Source organism: Podarcis gaigeae (assembly GCF_964106915.1).
Source record: "Podarcis gaigeae genome assembly, chromosome: 2".
Taxonomy (NCBI): domain Eukaryota; kingdom Metazoa; phylum Chordata; class Lepidosauria; order Squamata; family Lacertidae; genus Podarcis; species Podarcis gaigeae.
Genome location: NC_139679.1, coordinates 116,045,160 through 116,065,017, shown reverse-complemented (window position 1 = coordinate 116,065,017; position 19,858 = coordinate 116,045,160). Strand labels below are relative to the sequence as shown.

At 45.1% G+C, this 19,858-nt stretch overlaps 1 protein-coding gene and 1 long non-coding RNA gene across 2 annotated transcripts; both read right to left on the bottom strand.

Moving 5' to 3' along the window:
* Window positions 1-3,579: 3,579 nt before the first annotated feature.
* LOC310838178 lies at window positions 3,580-6,541 on the bottom strand. Its single transcript, XR_014560767.1, has 2 exons — window positions 5,491-6,541; window positions 3,580-3,987 (listed from the first exon to the last, which is right to left on the bottom strand). It is a non-coding gene; the product is annotated as an uncharacterized lncRNA (long non-coding RNA).
* Window positions 6,542-10,818: 4,277 nt separating this feature from the next.
* Window positions 10,819-18,140, bottom strand: LOC310837287 (uncharacterized protein). Its single transcript, XM_083723596.1, has 4 exons — window positions 18,005-18,140; window positions 15,262-15,642; window positions 14,708-14,870; window positions 10,819-12,817 (listed from the first exon to the last, which is right to left on the bottom strand). The coding sequence occupies exons 2-4, from the start codon at window positions 15,625-15,627 to the stop codon at window positions 10,845-10,847; spliced, it is 2,502 nt and encodes an 833-aa protein (XP_083579722.1). The 5' UTR covers window positions 15,628-15,642; window positions 18,005-18,140; the 3' UTR covers window positions 10,819-10,844.
* Window positions 18,141-19,858: the final 1,718 nt, after the last annotated feature.

Below are 19,858 nucleotides of genomic sequence, written 5' to 3'. Positions count from 1 at the left end.
ATTTTGCGCTCTCCTCTTTCACCCTCATTAAAAGGTTCTTTAATTCCTCCTCACTTTCTGCCATCAAGGTTGTGTCATCTGCATATCTGAGGTTGTTGATATTTCTTCCGGCAATCTTAATTCCGGCTAGGGATTCATCCAGCCCAGCCTTTCGCATGATGAATTCTGCATATAAGTTAAATAAGCAGGGAGACAAAATACAGCCTTGTCGTACTCCTTTCCCAATTTTGAACCAATCAGTTGTTCCATATCCAGTTCTAACTGTAGCTTCTTGTCCCACATAGAGATTTCTCAGGAGACAGATGAGGTGATCTGGCACTCCCATTTCTTTAAGAACTTGCCATAGTTTGCCGTGGTCGACACAGTCAAAGGCTTTTGCATAGTCAATGAAGCAGAAGTAGAAGTAGAACTCTCTAATTTCTCCATAATCCAGCGCATGTTTGCAATTTGGTCTCTGGTTCCTCTGCCTCTTCTAAATCCAGCTTGCACTTCTGGGAGTTCTCGGTCCACATACTGCTTGAGCCTTCCTTGTAGAATGTTAAGCATAACCTTGCTAGCGTGTGAAATGAGTGCAATTGTGCGGTAGTTGGAGCATTCTTTGGCACTGCCCTTCTTTGGGGTTGGGATGTAGACTGATCTTCTCCAATCTTCTGGCCACTGCTGAGTTTTCCAAACTTGCTGGCATATTGAGTGTAGCACCTTAACAGCATCATCTTTTAAAATTTTAAATAGTTCAGCTGGAATACCATCACTTCCACTGGCCTTGTTATTTGCAGTGCTTTCTAAGGCCCATTTGACTTCACTTTCCAGGATGTCTGGCTCAAGGTCAGCAACCACACTACCTGGGGTATACGAGACATCCATTTCTTTCTGGTATAATTCCTCTGTGTATTCTTGCCACCTCTTCTTGATGTCTTCGGCTTCTGTTAGGTCCTTTCCACTTTTGTCCTTTATTATGGAAATCTTTGTACGAAATGTTCCTTTCATATCTCCAATTTTCTTGAACAGATCTCTGGTTCTTCCCATTCTATTGCTTTCCTCTATTTCTTTGCATTGCTCGTTTAAGAAGGTCTTCTTGTCTCTCCTTGCTATTCTTTGGAAATCTGCATTCAATTTCCTGTATCTTTCACCATCTCCCTCGCATTTTGCTTGCCTTCTCTCCCCCGCTATTTGTAAGGCCTCATTGGACAGCCACTTTGCTTTCTTGCATTTCCTTTTCATTGGGATGGTTTTCGTTGCTGTCTCCTGTATAATGTTACGAGCCTTCATCCATAGTTCTTCAGGCATTCTGTCCAGCAAATCTAAATCCTTAAACCTGTTCCTCACTTCCACTGTGTATTCATAAGGGATTTGACTTAGATTGTATCTTACCGGCCCAGTGGTTTTTCCTACTTTCTTCAGTTTAAGCTTGAATTTTGCTATAAGAAGCTGATGATCTGAGCCACGGTCAGCTCCAGGTCTTGTTTTTGCTGACTGTATAGAGCTTCTCCATCTTTGGCTGCAGAGAATATAATCAATCTGATTTCGATGCTGCCCATCTGGTGATGTCCATGTGTAGAGTCGTCTCTTGTGTTGTTGGAAAAGCGTCTTTGTGATGACCAGCTTGTTCTCTTGACAGAACTCTATTAGCCTTTGCCCTGCTTCGTTTTGATCTCCAAGGCCAAACTTGCCAGTTGTTCCTTTTATCTCTTGACTCCCTACTTTAGCATTCCAATCCCCTATAATGAGAAGAACATCCTTCTTTGGTGTCACTTCTATAAGGTATTGTAAGTCTTCATAGAATTGGTCAGTTTCAGTTTCTTCAGCACAAGTAGTTGGTGCATAAACTTGGATTACTGTGATGTTAAAAGGTCTGCCTTGGATTCGTATCGAGATCAATCTATCATTTTTGAGATTGCATCCCAGTACAGCTTTCGCCACTCTTTTGTTGACTATGAGGGCCACTCCATTTCTTTTACGGGTTTCTTGCCCACAGTAGTAGATATGATGGTCATCCGAACTGAATTCACCCATTCCTGTCCATTTTAGTTCACTGATGCCCAGATGTCAATATTTATTCTTGCCATCTCATTTTTGACCACCTCCAACTTACCCAGGTTCATGGTTCTTACATTCCAGGTTCCTATGCAGTATTTTTCTTTACAGCATTGGACTTTCCTTTCGCTTCCAGGCATATCCGCAACTGAGCGTCCTTTTGGCTTTGGCCCAGCCGCTTCATCAGCTCTGGATCTACTTGTACTTGCCCTCCGCTCTTCCCCAGTAGCATGTTGGACGCCTTCCGACCTGAGGGGCTCATCTTCCAGCGTCATATCTTTTATATGCCTGTTGTCTTTGTCCATGGAGTTTTCTTGGCAGGGATACTGGAGTGGCTTGCCGGTTCCTCCTCCAGGTGGATCACATTTGGTCAAAACTCTCCACTATGACCTGTTCATCTTGGGTGCCCTGCTCGGCATAGTTCATAGCTTCTCTGAGTTCTTCAAGCCCCTTCGCCACGGCAAGGCAGTGATCCATGAAGGGGCGGGTACAGTCTACAGGATATCTAACAGCCTGGGATAGCAGCGGGAAATGGCACTGGAATAAGGGAATTTCCCACAAAAAAAGGGAAGATTGACAGCTATGCCTGCAGCCCGAATGTGTAGCTGGAGGAGACAGTCCCGTTCCCAGCTCTGCTGGTTGGGATCATGCAATCACTTAGCTCCAGCAACCGACCTTTCCAAACCCTCCATCATTTCTCTGATGAAAATAGGGACATCCCATTCCATAAATATAATTTTACTATTTATACACCGCACATCTTATTACGCTGCCCCAGCCACTCTGGGAAGTTTCCAACATATATAAAAAAACATAGTAAAACATTAAACATTAATAAACTTTCCTATACAGGATTGCCTTCAGGGGGCCGGGGGTTGGATAACTCCATTCTCTAATTCTAAACAGTGGCACTGAAGGGAGAGGGAAGGGTTAATCTCAATAATATCAGGACCCAAGCTAACTGCTGCAGTTGTGGTTAGGCAGCTAGCAGCAGCTGTGGTTAAAACCGCAATTGCTTCAGCTATGTAGGCCAGAAGCTGTTTCCTGCTTCCTGCTTCAGTAATGCAAGAGAAGAAAACACATAGAAGGGAGGGAGGGGAGCTTAGCTAGCCATATAGCCATATGCCATATAAGGTAATAAGTTGTAACCTTGCCAGCTGATTAGGGGGACGAATGTATGCTCCCAGGTATAAGAGAGCTTGCTGAACACAGTATAGGGGCCGCCAGTCTTTGGAAGATATTCCACTGGTTGCCTCTGCGCAGATCTCAAATAAATCCTTTTCTATGTGGAACAACACCCTGGTGTTTCTTGTCTCCTTCGATCCCTTGGCAGCGGCACGGGAAATGGAATAAGGTTACAGCACTTGGAGGGTTTGTCTTTCCCTGCTTTTTCATTCACTGCCTCTGGTCTCCTGCATCAATTTAGCAGAGGAGGGGAGCGATTTTGGCTTTAATACTTCTCCACCCCCACCCCACCCCCAATACAACCAAAAGCACAATATAACCAAAAACACACACACCATTTGGGAGTAAGGACCAAAAAAATAAAATCGTTTTATATATTTTATTACATATTTTTGCATTTCAATCTACTATATCTATAAATTTTATTGTTTATAGCCAATGGCGACCACAATACAATATGAGCACAAATCACACAGCTCCAAAAAAAAGACATTGCATGCACCAGACCAGGATAAATCTATAGTGTACAAAATTAATTTTCACATTTCTTTCAATGGGAAGGATATAGGGCAGCAGAGCCAAGGTGGTGGGGTCCAGAGTGGAGTTTCTATCATCCTTGACTGTCTGCCCTGCTGGCTGAAGCTGATGGGAACTTGACAACAGCATCTGGGGACACCTCAATGACTATTCTGTGATATACAAAATCTTCAAAGGATTAAGGCACTGATCCAGAAGAGAATGAACTGAGAAGAGGCCCCACTGAATTATCTGAAGTGAAACAGAGGAAGATCATTACATCATCATCATCATCATAATTTATTATTTATACCCCACCCATCTGGCTGAGTTTCCCCAGCCACTTTGGGCGGCTTCCAATCAAGTGTTAAAAACAGTACAGCATTAAATATCAAAAACTTCCCTAAACAGGGATGCCTTCAGATGTCTTTTAGGATAGGATAGCTGCTTATTTGCTTCACATCTGAAGGGAGGGTGTTGGCTTCCTAACTATAAGCTACTCTGTTTGGATATCATAAAAATTCACAGACAGACAGACTTTAATGTTGTATACAGTGTAAGGTTGGGGAATTGAGAGGTGGGGAGAGCAAGCGAGCGGGGGAGGGGTAGTACACTTTCATTATTTTACAAAGTTCATATGCAAGGTGTTTGTGTCAGTGTGACATGGGTAGCTTCTCTTCCTTTTCATTTATTAGTTTTCATTGGCAGTGAGAAAGATCGGGGGGCCCAGGGCATAGTTGGTTGCCTTCAGTTGACTGCAGTAAAGGTGGTGGAGGCTAAACCATTTTGAGGAAGAGATTGTTGAAATTCTTGGTTTGGTCCTTCAAGTAAAGGTAAAGGTAAAGGGACCCCTGACCATTAGACCCAGTTGCAGACAACTCTGGGGTTGTGGCGCTCATCTCGCTTTACTGGCGGAGGGAGCCGGCGTACAGCTTCCGGGTCATGTGGCCAGCATGACTAAGCTACCTCTGGTGAACCAGAGCAGCGCACAGAAACGCCGATTACCTTCCCGCCGGAGCGGTACCTATTTATCTACTTGCACTTTGACGTGCTTTTGAACTGATAGGTTGGAAGGAGCAGGGACCGAGCAACGGGAGCTCACCCCGTTGCAGGGATTCAAACCACAGACCTTCTGATCGGCAAGCCCTAGGCTCTGTGGTTTAACAAACAGCACCACCCGCGTCCCTTCAAGTACTTGTTGAAGTAATTGTTGAAGTACCCTTCAAGTACTTGCTGTTAAAGTTGTTCCGTGGAACTCCTGATCTGGACCTTGTGTGGAAATGAATTCTCTCCATCACAAAAATAAGTTTTGAAGCTTTACCGCAGAACAGTCTTAAACAGTCTAACAATATGATAAGCATGATAAAGTAGCACATTGCAAACAATGTTCAGTCCTTTATGTAATTCAGTCAGCTTTCCTATCCCTGGTCCCAGAGGGAGATCCTAAGCTTCTTCAACATTGCATGACTTATTTGCAACTGCTGCTGCTGCTTCTCCTAGCCATCTCCAGCAAGAACACACTGGCTTCTCAAGTTTAAGCTTCCTTCCGTGAGAGCTCTGCAGCTTATGCCTCCAGCGATGAGTTATGAGGAAAGATCCAGCCTCCTCTGAGGCTTCTGTCAGAGTGGAACCTCTTGCCTAAGTCTAAGAGAAACTTCCCTTTATAGTATTTTTTTTACAATGCATTCAAGCACAGCATTATATGTACATTAAACTTATAACACTTGTTCCCTTCCAAGTAACAATGACAGTTACAAGCAGGTTGTCACTTTCTTTTTCAATGTTTGCTTCGTATGCCCCAATGTTCTCTCTTTCCCCTCAAATGCTCCAGGCGACCACAGATGAGTGTCTAAAGAGAAACCAAAAGCTCAGAGTTTGGGGGTGGGGTGAAGCCTTGAACATCAGGTTGCCTCCTAGTGCCTGGGGGGCCAGCTATTAGATTTCTATTTGGTAAGTGTTGTTGGAGTTTTAAGGTTTTTTAGCTGTATATTTAAAAAACAAGGCTCTTGTGAGATGTTTCATTATTTTGTTATTCTGACATTGCATTGCACAGGAGCACCTTTGCACAGCTGTTTGAATTTTTTTATGAAAAAAGAATAAGAATGCATTCGAAAGGGTTTCTTTAGAAGCAGAACAAGTATTTTATTTTTAATAACAGAGGAAATGATGTCCAATTCTTAGTGCTCATCCTGGCTTTAAGATTAGCAGCCACAAAACCCTCACAAAAAGCTATGAAAGGATTTTGTTAGCAAGATTCAAGGTTAATTCCTGCCTTGTATTCCTGGGCTGCCTCTTCCTTGAGAACCAAAATTTTAAAAGATGATGCTGTTAAGGTGCTAAACTCAATATGCCAGCAACTTTGGAAAACTCAGCAGTGGCCAAAGGATTGGCGAAGGTCAGTCTACATCCCAATCCCAAAGAAGGGCAGTGCCAAAGAATGTTCCAACTACCGCACAATTGCGCTCATTTCACACGCTAGCAAGGTTATGCTTAAAGTTCTACAAGGCAGGCTTAAGCAGTATGTGGACTTAGAACTCCCAGAAGTTCAAGCTGGATTTCGATGGGGCAGGGGAACCAGAGACCAAATTGCAAACATGCTGGATTATGGAGAAAGCTAGGGAGTTCCATAAAAACATCTACTTCTGCTTCACTGACTACATAAAAGCCTTTGACTGTGTCGACCACAGCAAACTATGGCAAGTTCTTAAAGAAACGGGAGTGCCTGATCACCTCATCTGTCTCCTGAGTGTTATGGAAAAATCTAGGTGTGAGGCTGTTCAGTCAAACCAGCTCATTGGGAAGAGCCTGCGGGTCCCTTGTGGAAAAAGGAAGGAATCCAGCCACCAACTGGAGCAAATGGAGGAAACTGGCAAAGGTGTTGATTTTATATTATTTTTAAAGCTAGGTACCGTATTTTTCGCTCTTTAAGACGCATCAGACCACAAGACGCACCTAGTTTTTGGAGGAGGAAAACAAGAAAAAAAGTATTCTGAATCTCAGAAGCCAGAACAGCAAGAGGGATCGCTGCGCAGTGAAAGTAGCAATCCCTCTTGCTGTTCTGGCTTCTGTGATAGCTGTGCAGTCTGCATTCACTCCATAAGACCCACACACATTTCCCTTTACTTTTTAGGAGGGGGAAAGTGAGTCTTATAAGGCAAAAAATATGGTAACTTCCCCAAGTTGAAAGGATACATTCAGGCATAATAACTGTAACATTTAATAACTTTAAAGATGTGCCGCCCCCTAATTTCCTTAACATAAGAAATCTATATGTGGGACAAGAAGCTACAGTTAGAACTGGATATGGAACAACTGATTGGTTCAAAATTGGGAAAGAGTACAAGGCTGTATATTGCTCCCCGCTTATTTAACTTATATGCGGAATTCAACATGCGAAAGGCTGGAGTGGATGAATCCCAAGCCAGAATTAAGATTGCCAGAAGAAATATCAACAACCTCAAATATGCAGATGACACAACCTTGATGGCAGAAAGCAAGGAGGAATTAACCTCTTAATGAGGTTGAAAGAGGAGACCGCAAAATATGGTCTGAAGTTCAACATCAAAAAACAGAAGATGATTGTCACTGGTCCCATCACCTCCTGGCAAATAGAAGGGGAAGAAATGGAGGAAGTGAGAGATTTTACTTTCTTGGGCTCCATGATCACTGCAGATGGTGACAGCAGTCACAAAATTAAAAAGCGCCTGCTTCTTGGGAGAAAAGCAATGACAAACCTAGACAGCATCTTTAAAAGCAGAGACATCACCTTGCCAACAAAGGTCCGTATAGTTAAAGCCATGGTTTTTCCAGTAGTGAGGTATGCAAGTGAGAGCCGGACGATAAAGAAGGGTGATCGCCGAAGAATTGATGCTTTTGAATTATGGTGCTGGAGGAGACTCTTGAGAGTCCCATGGACTGCAAGAAGATCAAACCTATCCATTCTGAAGGAGATCAGCCCTGAGTGCTCACTGGAAGGACAGATCGTGAAGCTGAGGTTTCAATATTTTGGCCACCTCATGAGAAGAGAAGGCTCCCTGGAAAAAGTTATTGATGTTGCAGCCCCAGGTAGAATGTGTTAAAGTAACTGCTGCGAAATGTGGCACCAGACTGTTTTCTTTTGACACCAAGGGGAACTCCTCTTCTGGGGCTGAAAGCATTGGCATGGTTTGATTTTGTCAGTATTGCAAGGAAGCATAGAAGGAAAGGTAAAGAACACCTATGCAGTTTATTAATGTATCTGTGGTTTTTCCCCTGTGTGAGTTCGTTGATGTCTTCTAAATGAAGAATTGATGCTTTTGAATTATGGTGCTGGAGGAGACTCTTGATAGTCCCATGGACTGCAAGAAGATCAAACGTATCCATTCTGAAGGAGATCAGCCCTGAGTGCTCACTGGAAGGACAGATTGTGAAGTTGAGGCTTCAATACTTTGGCCACCTCATGAGAAGAGAAGACTCCCTGGAAAAGACCCCCTGATGTTGGGAAAGATGGAGGGCACACGGAGAAGGGGACGACAGAGGATGAGATGGTTGGACAGTGTCCTCAAAGCTACGAACATGAGTTTGACCAAGCTGCGGGAGGCAGTAGAAGACAGGAGTGCCTGGCGTGCTCTGGTCCATGGGGTCATGAAGAGTCGGACACAAATAAACGACTAAACAACAACAAACATGCCAAATGAACCTTATATTGGCCAGTTTGACAAGACCAGCTATCATGTTTGAGTTGTTTTTTTTGGGGGGGGGTAAGGCTTAAGCATAATTTTGGGAGGCAGCAAATGGTCATATTTAAGAACTGTGGAATTGGTTATCTGTCACATGAGAAACAAGGCCTGATTCCCGCCCCCACCCCTTAATCCTCTCTAGCTATTTGCTGACCCATCAACCCTGATGGAACTAAAAATATTCCTAGTTCCCCGAATTCCTGCAAAACTATCCCAAGGTGGTGTCAACCATAAATTTTCTCTACTATTTTGAACACATCAGATGAATTGATTCAAATCAATATTCATAAGCATGGAAATGAAAATGCTCCCCTAAGTTTCCTTGGTTGTCCACTTCCAGTCTCAGCTCTTGGCAGACTGTTTCTGAACTGGCTGGTTCCTGTCACCTGACAGCTAGAGGTTTCCAGAGAGAGAGTGCAGAGTGCTGAGGAACCAGATGCTGAGACTTCAGCTAGAGTTCAACAACACAGGTGCTTGCTAAATGCAGTTTGGAGACAAAGAATCCTTTATTTTCAGTCAGATTCAGAACTATTTCCTGTCTTCTTACCTATGAATTACATTTCTGTTCCACACTCCCCTCATCAAGCCCACCACAAGATATATTGCTTTAACGCACACAGCAACCCTGCGAGGGAGGTTTTGCATAAAGATGGTGACCAGCTTTAAAACGCCTAATCGGCTTCACGACTGAGGAGGGATTTGAAATGTCCCCGGCATTTGTGGACCTAGATCCTTGGACCCCAGCTCCCATGAGCCCCATCCAGCGTGGCCGATGGCTAAAGAAGACGTGAGTTGCAATTTCACATCATCTGTGCAATCAGGGTCAGATTTAAGGTGCTGCTTTTGACCTTTAAAGCCCTTCACGGCCTAGGACCTTCGTACCTACGGGACCGCCTCTCCCAGTATGCCCCTCGGAGGTCCATAAATAACAACATCCTAGTGGTCCCATGCCCTAAGGAAGTTAGATTGGCTTCAACCAGAGCCAGGGCCTTTTCAACTCTGGCTCCGGCCTGGTGGAATGCTCTGTCTCATGAGACCAGGGCCCTGCAGGATCTGATTTCTTTCCACAGGGCCTGTAAGACAGAGTTGTTCCGCCTGGCCTTTGGCTTGGAGCCAATCTGATTCCCTCCCTCTCTCTTTTTCCCCTTTCTTTTCCTTCTCCTCCTGCGATGAGGCTACATTTTAATATCTTAATGTTCCATTATTTTAATGTTGTATTTTATTTTTGTTTTTAAGTTGTAATCATTCATCTTGTTTTTATTATTGCTTGTAAGCCGCTCTGAGCCCGGCCTTGGCTGGGGAGGGCGGGGTATAAATAAAAAAATATTATTATTATTATTATTATTATTATTATTATTATTATTATCTGGAGGGGCCACAGGTTACCCAACAGGTCCGTTTTCAGCGCCTTGACCTCCTCCTGGTGCAGCTGCCCTTGGAACTCCTCGTACTGGATGTGCTTCGACTTGTAGTGCCTCTGCAGGTTGGCCTTCTTCAGGACGGAGAGGGCCTCACCACAAATGTGGCACACGGGCATGCCTTTCAGCTCCACAAAGAAATAATCGTGTGTCCATCTTTTTTGAAAATGCGGCACTCCAAATCTGTCTTCCTCTTCTTGTGGACACATTGATTGTGTCCAGAAACAGACGATTAGGCAGACGGAGTTGTTCTCATAGAAGTCCTATGCTGCCTATAGCCAGCCCTGGTGAGTAATGTGTCTGCAGCTCTTTGAGCCATTGAAGTTTCTGAGCTCTTTTCAAAGGAATCCGCAGGTACAGTGTGTTAAAGTAACTCCTACACAATGTGGCAGAAGACTGATTTCTTTTTTTGTAATTATCTGTTTGTTTTAAATTCTATAGCTTAAATTCTCTTGATGCTTCTTTTTCTGAGAAGGGCCTCCTACGCTCACAAAGCAATGATTTTCAGTGCAGCTCCATAACACTGATTGCGCCCTTACACTGCCCCTTTTTGTGTGGGGATTTGGATCCAGAAAAGGAGCAGACAGGGAAAGGTTAAGCAGAATCCCACCCACCCCCCACGCCACCCGTAGGTGTGCTCAGTCTTCGCCTGCTTCATGACTCCAGCTTCCATGAGAAGGCAGGATGGAGCTCCAGGAAACAGGAAGTGGTCCTTCAATCAGCCAGGACATCTCACCATCACAGACAGATCCAGTCTCCTGCTGTGGAGTCAAGAGTGGACCTGGGATGGCAGAGAGAGGAGGGGAAGGGGCCAGGGACAGAAGGAATGGCAGGGCTTCAGATACTCCCTTGGACCCCTCCCCTGACACCAAGGGCAGCTCCTCTTCTGGGGCTGAAAGCATTGGGGTGGTTTGATTTTATCAGTATTGAAAGGAAGCATAGAAGAAAAGGTGAAGAACACCTATACGGTTTATTAAAGTTTCTGTGATTTTTCCCCAGTGTGAGTTTGTTGATGTCTTCTAAATGCTCCATAGTGACTGTAGCTCTTTCCACATTCAATACACTTTAATGGTTTCTCCCCTGTATGAGTTCGTTGGTGTATTCTAAGTGATCCACTTGTACTGAAGCTCTTTCCACATTCAATACATTTAAATGGTTTCTCCCCTGTGTGAGTTCGTTGGTGTATTCTAAATGATCCACTATCACTGAGGCTCTTTCCACATTCAATACATTCAAATGGTTTCTCCCCTGTGTGAGTTCGTTGGTGTATTCTAAATGATCTACTATCACTGAAGCTCTTTCCACATTCCATACATTCAAATGGTTTCTCCCCCGTGTGAGTTCGTTGGTGTCTTCTAAGTGATTCATTTTGACTGTAGCTCTTTCCACATTCCATACATTGAAATGGTTTCTCCCCTGTGTGACTTCGCTGGTGTCTTCTAAGTGATCCACTTTCACTGAAACTCTTTCCACATTCAATACATTTAAATAATTTCTCCCCTGTATGAATTCGTTGGTGTATTCTAAGTGATCCACTTGTACTGAAGCTCTTTCCACATTCAATACATTTAAATGGTTTCTCCCCTGTGTGAGTTCGTTCGTGTATTCTAAATGATCCACTATCACTGAGGCTCTTTCCACATTCAATACATTCAAATGGTTTCTCCCCTGTGTGAGTTCGTTGGTGTATTCTAAATGATCTACTATCACTGAAGCTCTTTCCACATTCCATACATTCAAATGGTTTCTCCCCCGTGTGAGTTCGTTGGTGTCTTCTAAGTGATTCATTTTGACTGTAGCTCTTTCCACATTCCATACATTGAAATGGTTTCTCCCCTGTGTGACTTCGCTGGTGTCTTCTAAGTGATCCACTTTCACTGAAACTCTTTCCACATTCAATACATTTAAATAATTTCTCCCCTGTATGAATTCGTCGGTGTACTCTAAGTGCTCCATTTTTGCTGAAACTCTTTCCACATTCAATACATTGAAATGGTTTCTCCCCTGTATGAATTCGTCGGTGTACTCTAAGTGCTCCACTTTTGCTGAAACTCTTTCCACATTCAATACATTTAATTGGTTTCTCCCCTGTGTGAGTTCGTTGATGTATTCTAAGGTATCCATTTTCACTGTAGCTCTTTCCACATTCAATACATTTAAATGGTTTCTCCCCCGTGTGAGTTCGTTGATGTCTTGTAAGGTGTCCAATTTGACTGTAGCTCTTTCCACATTCAATACATTTATATGGTTTTTCCCCTGTGTGAGTTCGTTGGTGTATTCTAAGTGATCCACGATAACTGAAGCTCTTTCCACATTCAAAACATTTAAATGGTTTCTCCCCTGTATGAATTCGTAGGTGTACTCTAAGTGCTCCACTTTTGCTGAAACTCTTTCCACATTCAATACATTTAATTTGTTTCTCCCCTGTGTGAGTTCGTTGATGTATTCTAAGGTATCCATTATCACTGTAGCTATTTCCACATTCAATACATTTATATGGTTTCTCCCCTGTGTGAGTTCGTTCATGTCTTCTAAGTGTTTCGCTAAGACTGAAGCTCTTTTCACATAGAGTACATTTAAATGGTTTCTCCCCCGTGTGAGTTCGTTGGTGTCTTCTAAGTCGTCCACTTTCACTGAAGCTCTTTCCACATTCAATACATTTAAATGGTTTCTCTCCCGTGTGAGTACGTTGGTGTATTCTAAGTTTTCCACTTGCACTGAAGCTCTTTCCACATTCAATACATTTAAATGGTTTCTCCCCCGTGTGAATTCGTTGGTGTATTCTAAGTGTTTCACTACAACTGAAGCTCTTTCCACATTCAAAACATTCAAATCGTTTATCTCCTTTGTGAGTTTGTTGTTGTATCCTCAATTTTTTTGTTTCCCCCCATAAATTCACAGGCTCCATAGAATTCTGACTTTCATCTTCCTCACCTGTTTGGGAGTCTGGGAGGAAAGAGAATCCTGTTAGATTTTCAAGAAAGACAAAAAGGGAACTGAACACCTGTCAATCCCAACCTGCACCTTCTCTCATTGTAACACCTTCATTCTCCACTGTCCTCTCTAGGTTCCATATTTTTTGAAAAGCAGATGAGATAATGGCAGAAGCAACACATGATCACTCTATTCAAACTTAATAAGGCAGCATCGTTTTATAATACAGATCTATGCTGGAACTGGCTTATTAGACACATCTATTTTTTCTTTCTGAAGTGAAGAAATGATCTCAGGCTCAAGTAACAGTGTCTCCTTTGTGAAATAAGTAAAACTTAAGTGGTACATTTAACTGTAAAAATATTGCAATATATTGGAAGCTAAGAAGAGCCTGCTGGATCAGGCAAAGGCCCACCTAGTCCAGCATCCTCTTCTCACAGAGGCCAACCAGATGCCTGTGGGAAACCGGCAAGCAGGACTGGAGCACAAGAGTCTTCTCTGCCTTCCTGTGCTTTCCAGAAACTAGTATTAAGAAGCATTATTGCCTGGACCACAAGGGCAGAGCAGAGACGTCAGTCTTATCCTTCTTTTCAAGCTATCCAAGTTGCTGGCCATCACTGTCTCCTGTAGGATGGATTCCATAGATGAACTAAACTGTTTTTTCATCTTTTGCAGCCCTTAAAGGCAGATAAGTGTATTATGGCCTAAGCTTTTGTGGGCTGCAGTCTGACAAAGTGGACTCTTGACCAGGAAAGCTGGTGCACTATAAACCTCTGAGTCTCTTTGTTGGCTTTGTGTACTTATTTTGAAATTTACACCAAGGTTGTACCACAGTATCTCCATGGTAGCTTAGGGACGGACAAAATTACAGGGTGTCAGCTCCGTGAATCTCAAGCCTCTCGTGCCTCCGCTGACAGAGCCTGAGAACGCAAGAGATGTGATTCAGTTGGAATGTGAAGCAGGGGAGGAGCAGCCAAGCTGCAGCAGGAGCAAAGAACAAAGAGCAGGAAGAGGGGTTGCGGGGGGGGGGGGAGGCACAGACTCTTATCTCCAGTTTGAGCTCTGACACAGAGACCCCGAAATAGCCGGTCCAAAAAATCGTAGGCTCGAGAGAATCTGCGAGAAGAGGGGAAAAGAAAGCGAAAGTGGGGGCTTCTTTGCTGGAGGACTCGGCAACTGCAAGCTGGGATGAACAGGCTGAAGCTCCACAGTGATTTATGAGTTTGAGATAATTACTACTGGAGTTGTCTCACGTCTGTGCGGGAGAACCAAGCCATTACACAGGGGCGCTAAAATTATTATCCCACTCACTCACTCACTCACTCACTCACACAAACAACCCCAGTCTGTAAGATTGGCAAGTTTACACAATTTGCTTATAATACCAGACGCTCTTGGACTTTATATGCCCAATCCTAAGTGTAGAGCCTCCAGCCCCAGGAATTGTGTATCATGATAACGGGTCCTTTGTCCCTTAAGCCCACCAAATGGGGGAGGTGCATGCATCTATTGTGTTTTGATACTGATGGAATGTATCATTCTGACCCTGTCTATAACAAATAAGAGTAATAGAAACAATTTATGTACATTAATTATAAATAATTATGGGAAACATTTCCATCCCACTTCACCGATTTTTCAGGATTGGTGTGTAACATCATTACCATCAATTATTCCTGCCGTGGAAATAACACCTAAGATTTCAAAGCCTGGAGGAAGAAAATCTGCCCCCACTACTTTATGAAAAGGATTCAAGAAACAAAGAGCTGCTTCGGAGAAGGCCTCACCCCTTCCTTCTTCCTGTCAGGAACTTCCTTCCATTTGTCTCCTCTTCATCTTTTCCTCTTTCTCCCTCCACCATCCATCTATCCATGTCCCCATCTCCTCTCCCCTGGAACTCACCAGATTTCTCCAAGGGTCCTGGGAGGGAATGCTCTGAGGTTGTGGGGAGGGATGCGGGAGATAGCCTGACCAGGTCAACCGTCCATCTTCCTCCTTCCATCCTGGCCAGGGTTGCAGGTTCAGCTTCCTGAGGAGCACAGAATCCAGAGCAAGTTGCAGCTTCCTGGGAGGGAGGGAAGAAGAAGCCAAGGGAGTCTGAGAGCCCCTGCAGGGATTCTCCTGCCCAAGACATTCTGCTGCCCCTGGAGAAGCCCCAATTGGGCACCCCCTTCCCAATATCCCCCACACATTTTCAAACACCTTTGGCAATTCCTTTCACCTGCCTGTCCCACCTCCCTTCCTAAGGCTGGCATGGTATGCACATTCGTGGCCTGAGAGTAGACCCCATAGAACTTAAGAGTTAATCTGCAAAGGACTGCTCTGAATACATGGGTGGCCCTTGCATAGAGAAGAAAGAATATTCACCACCATAGCTAAACAGAACCTCCATGTCTAGAGGCAGTGGACCTGTGACCTCCAGGTGCTGGAAACCCAGGTGAGAGGAGGGCACTTACCTTTCCAAGAAGTCCCTCAGTGTCTGGGAGCAGGGTCTGGTCTGCTCCCCCTGCTCTCCCACTGGGCCTCCGACTGGCATCTGCAGCTCCCCTGAAGGAGTGGACATCATCCCTGGAGTGGGGAAAATTGGGAGCCTGTGGGGTTTCCCACCCTGAACGAGGGGGCTGCATCGTCTTCAGGAAATCCTGCTTCTGGGCATCCCAGTGGTGCTGCGGCTGCCCCTCCTCTGCCTCCTGCTTAATTTGACATAAATCTGCCCGAGGCAGAAGATCCCTGATGGTCCCAACTTGGCCGGCAGGAGGTTTATTTCCTTTGTACTCCAGTCTCTCCCTTTGAATGGGTCTCCTGGGTCTCTGCTCTTCCATTTTTTTGCCACCCTCCTGGAAAAGAAATAAACACAAAGTAAAATAAAACCGAAGAATGAAAACAAAAGCACATTTTTTAACCACTGGCCAGTTTTTGAAATATATTATTACTCTTTCTGTTTCTGATGTTCAGGCTGTGAATAACAATCATTATGTCACCCAAATGACTCCACCCAGGGACGAGGTGAAGTTATCCAAAGACGGGGGGGGGGGGGGGATTTAAAAACAACCCAGTGAGAGGACTGAGCATGTTCAGTGGACAGGGAATGCTGATCCTGGCTGCAACTTCTAGCATGTTGGAAAAGAAACAACAGATCTTTGTATATGATTAAGGCTGCAACAGACCCACCTAACATTTAAAGTACATGGCTTCACCCAAGAAATCCTGCGAGCGCAGTTTGTTAGGGGTGTTGAGAACTGTAGCAATAAACTACAAGTCCCGTGGTTCTCTGGGGGAAGCCACATGCTTTAAATGTATTGTATCCGCACAGCCTAAGAAACAAACTGACAAAATGAATATTGACCAAAAAATCAAGCAACCCACTCCAAAATATTTTATATTTGATGGTCACAAACTCTCTTGACTAAAGACATTCTAACTTGCAGTCCATTGGCTGCATATGGCTTGCCAAGCCTCAGGGTGTGTCCTGCTAGTCCCTGCCGTTTCCATCTCCTGATCTGATCATAGGATGAAGATCTCTGTCTGTTCTGGAGAGAAAGATGCCTAAGGGCCCTTAGAGAGATCTTTTAAACTCCAATTTCACCACAAAGCAGCACAGTGCTGAAATGGGGTAAAAGCCCTGCTCTGGAAATAAATGATCCCTCTGGCTGCTCTTTAAAGAGGATTTCTAAAGAACAATCTGAAGGGTCTTTTTTCCACAGATCTCCTTGCTAATTCAGCAGAGTCTTCTTGTGCTCTTATTTCTCCTCCATCCCAGCACTGGGGTTGGAAGGTCTAAACATGCTGATTGTGTTTGCAAGACTTGTATATATGCTAGATGGCATGTCTGGTGAGTGTGTGCAGCACCTCTGGCGTGTGTGTGCATGTGACTTTATGGTCTGCATCTCTTTTCTGTGTGCATGCATGTGCATACATTGGCCACAAAGCTCACTGGAATGTGGCCTCCAGAATCAATGCAGCTTTAAGCCCATAAATGTTCCTCCTGCTCTATCAGAAAGAACAATCAAATCTGAGACTATCAGGAGGAGAGAACTGGATCTACAGAGTTAATGTTCTCAACATCCTATGGACACAAACTGCAATGAGATTTCCCTTTAATTGCTTTGAGAATTTTTCCCTTAAAAATGTGAAGCAGTATATAAATGAAATGAGTAATAATCTGAACATGAATAGCTAATTTCAATTTCGCCTTCCTCAGTCTTTAACAATACTGTCTTCAATGTTTTTATTATCGTTAATTCATTTCCATATGCCACACTTCTTAAGAATCCTCCTTTCCTCTGCATTCTCAAAACTGTCACCCACTTCAACCCTCAGCCTTCATCTGAAAACTCAGCTGTATTACTGAGGAAGGTGGAAATAAAACAATTAATGAGACAGGTTTAAGCTTGTCTCACTTATTCACACGCAGACACAAGAGGTCACTAGCTTTGATAGTTTGGGGAAAGATCAGATGCATTGTCCGGGGAAAAGATCTATTAGCTGTTTTATTAGCCGTGACAGATCAACAGAGCCTCCATGTGTAGGCACAGTTGTACCTTGATTTGGGGCAGGCAAAAGAAACCATTTCCTTGCTAAATGAATCTGACGGACATCATTGCCACAAGATGTGACGATGGTGGTGGCAAAGAGAGCTTTCAAAGGCGATCAGACCAATTCACAAATGAGGGCGATAGGTTTATCAACGGCACTGGCAGAGGAAGGGGGGCAGGAGTAGTGGCCTGCAAAGGGTGTCAGGGGGCTGCAGGGTGAGAGGGACACCTCCCTGTTGCACTGCTCTTCCTCCCCCCCCCCTGCCTCCCCTTCCCTCTCCGCCGTGGGGAGGACCGTGGAAGAGGACGGGGCTCCCTGCTGAGGGACAGGGAGAGGGGCGGCAAAAGCCCCAGCTACGCCGCTGATCCGTGAGCGACTATATGCATCGTCCATCGGGAAGCAGCAGCTGCCTTGGACCCCTCATTCTGCCCCTTGAGCTCAGGACTGAAGGGAGCAGCTCCCCAGGGTCTCCGGCAGGGTCCGTGCCAGCCTGAGCCAGAGATGTTTGCCCCTGTGCCCTCCTGCAGATGCCCTGCCCCTCAGCTGCGCCCCTTCCCCATCCTGCCCGGTTGGGGGGGGCGCCCTGCAGCCTCTGACTCCACTCGGGGCCTGATCCTGCCAGGCCCACCTGCTCTCCCTCTCCCCCCCCCCCGCCTCCCGCACCTCGGACTCCTCGCTCCGTCCCTGCAGCGGAATCCGGCTCCTCGCCGGGGAAACTCGCCAGGCCACGGGGCCGCTGCTCCTCCGCTCTCCTCGGCGGGGTAAAGGAAAGTGCAGCCGCTCTCGAGTCCCCCTGGCTGGCCCCGTTTCCTGCCTCTCTGGGCATCGGAGCTCGCTGGCTGTGGGTTGGGCCCTGGGAGGCTGCGAGCCTGGATGCGCCCCCTTGCAAGGCGAGGGCTGCGAGACCGCCCTGCTGCTCCCCCCTGCCCTCGAATTTGCAGCCCGCTGCTTCTGATCCTGGAGGTTCTGCTCTTAGCTGTCGGGGCAACTGGATTAGCTCGATGAGATCTGGTCCATTCCTACCTCTGGAGCAGCAGGGAACAAGCTTTATTGCACCCTTCTCTAGAATGTTGTACTAAGTCTGGTTGTGATCCTCATCATGAAAAATTCCTGAAATACCATTTTAGGTAAAATTAGCAAGTTCAGATCCAAGTGTAGTATGTAAGTGTAGCATACGATATATTTTTCTTTAATTTGGCAGGTGTTGGATACCACTTAAATTTTAGCTTATAAAATGTTAAGCTTCTAAGTGATTCTGGAATAACATTTTGAGTTGGGCTTCCTCTTTAATAGTAAACTATCCTTTTCTTCTTTCTCCAATTAAAGAAATAAAAAAGCAGTATTATTTTACAAAAACTGTATTGATTTTTAAAACATGGGTTCACTGGTGATAATAACCGAGGTTTTCCAAATGCAAAAGCAAATAGGTTAAGGCAGTGGTGACTTATGGAGGGCTGGGGGAAGTGGGGTGCTGCACAAATGCCTGCCCTCCTGGCTAGAGTTGCCATATTCCAAAGTGAAAATCTGAACTGAAAAATTCTCAAGCTTTTGGGGCAAAATCTCAAAATTGCTGGTTCTGAGCTATTTTTGTGGAAAAACGGCTCCCATACACCTAGATTTCTGTGGTTGAGGCCTTGTCACCTGAGAGAGCCGTGTCCAACCCACCCCAGATTCTTCTGTTGTAATAAACGAGTTAAAGTAAAGGGTAAAGGGACCCCTGGACCACTAGGTCCAGTCGTGGCCGACTCTGGGGTTGCAGCGCTCATCTCGCTTTATTGGCCGAGGGAGCCGGCGTACAGCTTCCAGGTCATGTGGCCAGCATGACTAAGCCGTCTCTGGCGAACCAGAGCGGCGCACGGAAACGCTGTTTACCTTCCCGCTGGAGCGGTACCTATTTATCTACTTGCACTTTGACGTGCTTTCGAACTGCTAGGTTGGCAGAAGCAGGGACCGAGCAACGGGAGCTCACCCCATCGCAGGGATTCGAACCGCCGACCTTCTGATCGGCAAGTCCTAGGCTCTGTGGTTTAACCCACAGCGCCACCCACGTCCCTAATGAACGAGTTAGTATAGTTTACGGCTTTCACACCCACCCCACATTCCCCATTCCTGTTTCTCTTCCACGTATTATCGGATTGTGATGTTGGCTTAGATGGTGGGTTTAGATCCCCTCCTTTACTACAGACACCCCCAAACAACCCTTGGAAGTGTAGTTTGTTTAAGGATGCTGAGAACTGTGAGGCGGCTCCTACTCCTCTCACATAACTACAGTTCCCAGAGTAGTTTAACAGACAATCCCTCTTCACAGGGAACTATGTAGGTCTGTGTGGGCAATGGGGAGGGTTTTTTTCTAAGGCTTTCAGCACCCTTGAAACTACACTTCCCATGGTTCTTAGGGAGAAGATGTACCTGTTTAAATGTAACGTGCAGACAGGGCCCCAGTCTTAAGCAAGTCACACAGGAGAAAGTGAATCAGATCCACCCACCCTCACAAAAAAACCCTGACTTTTTAATAAT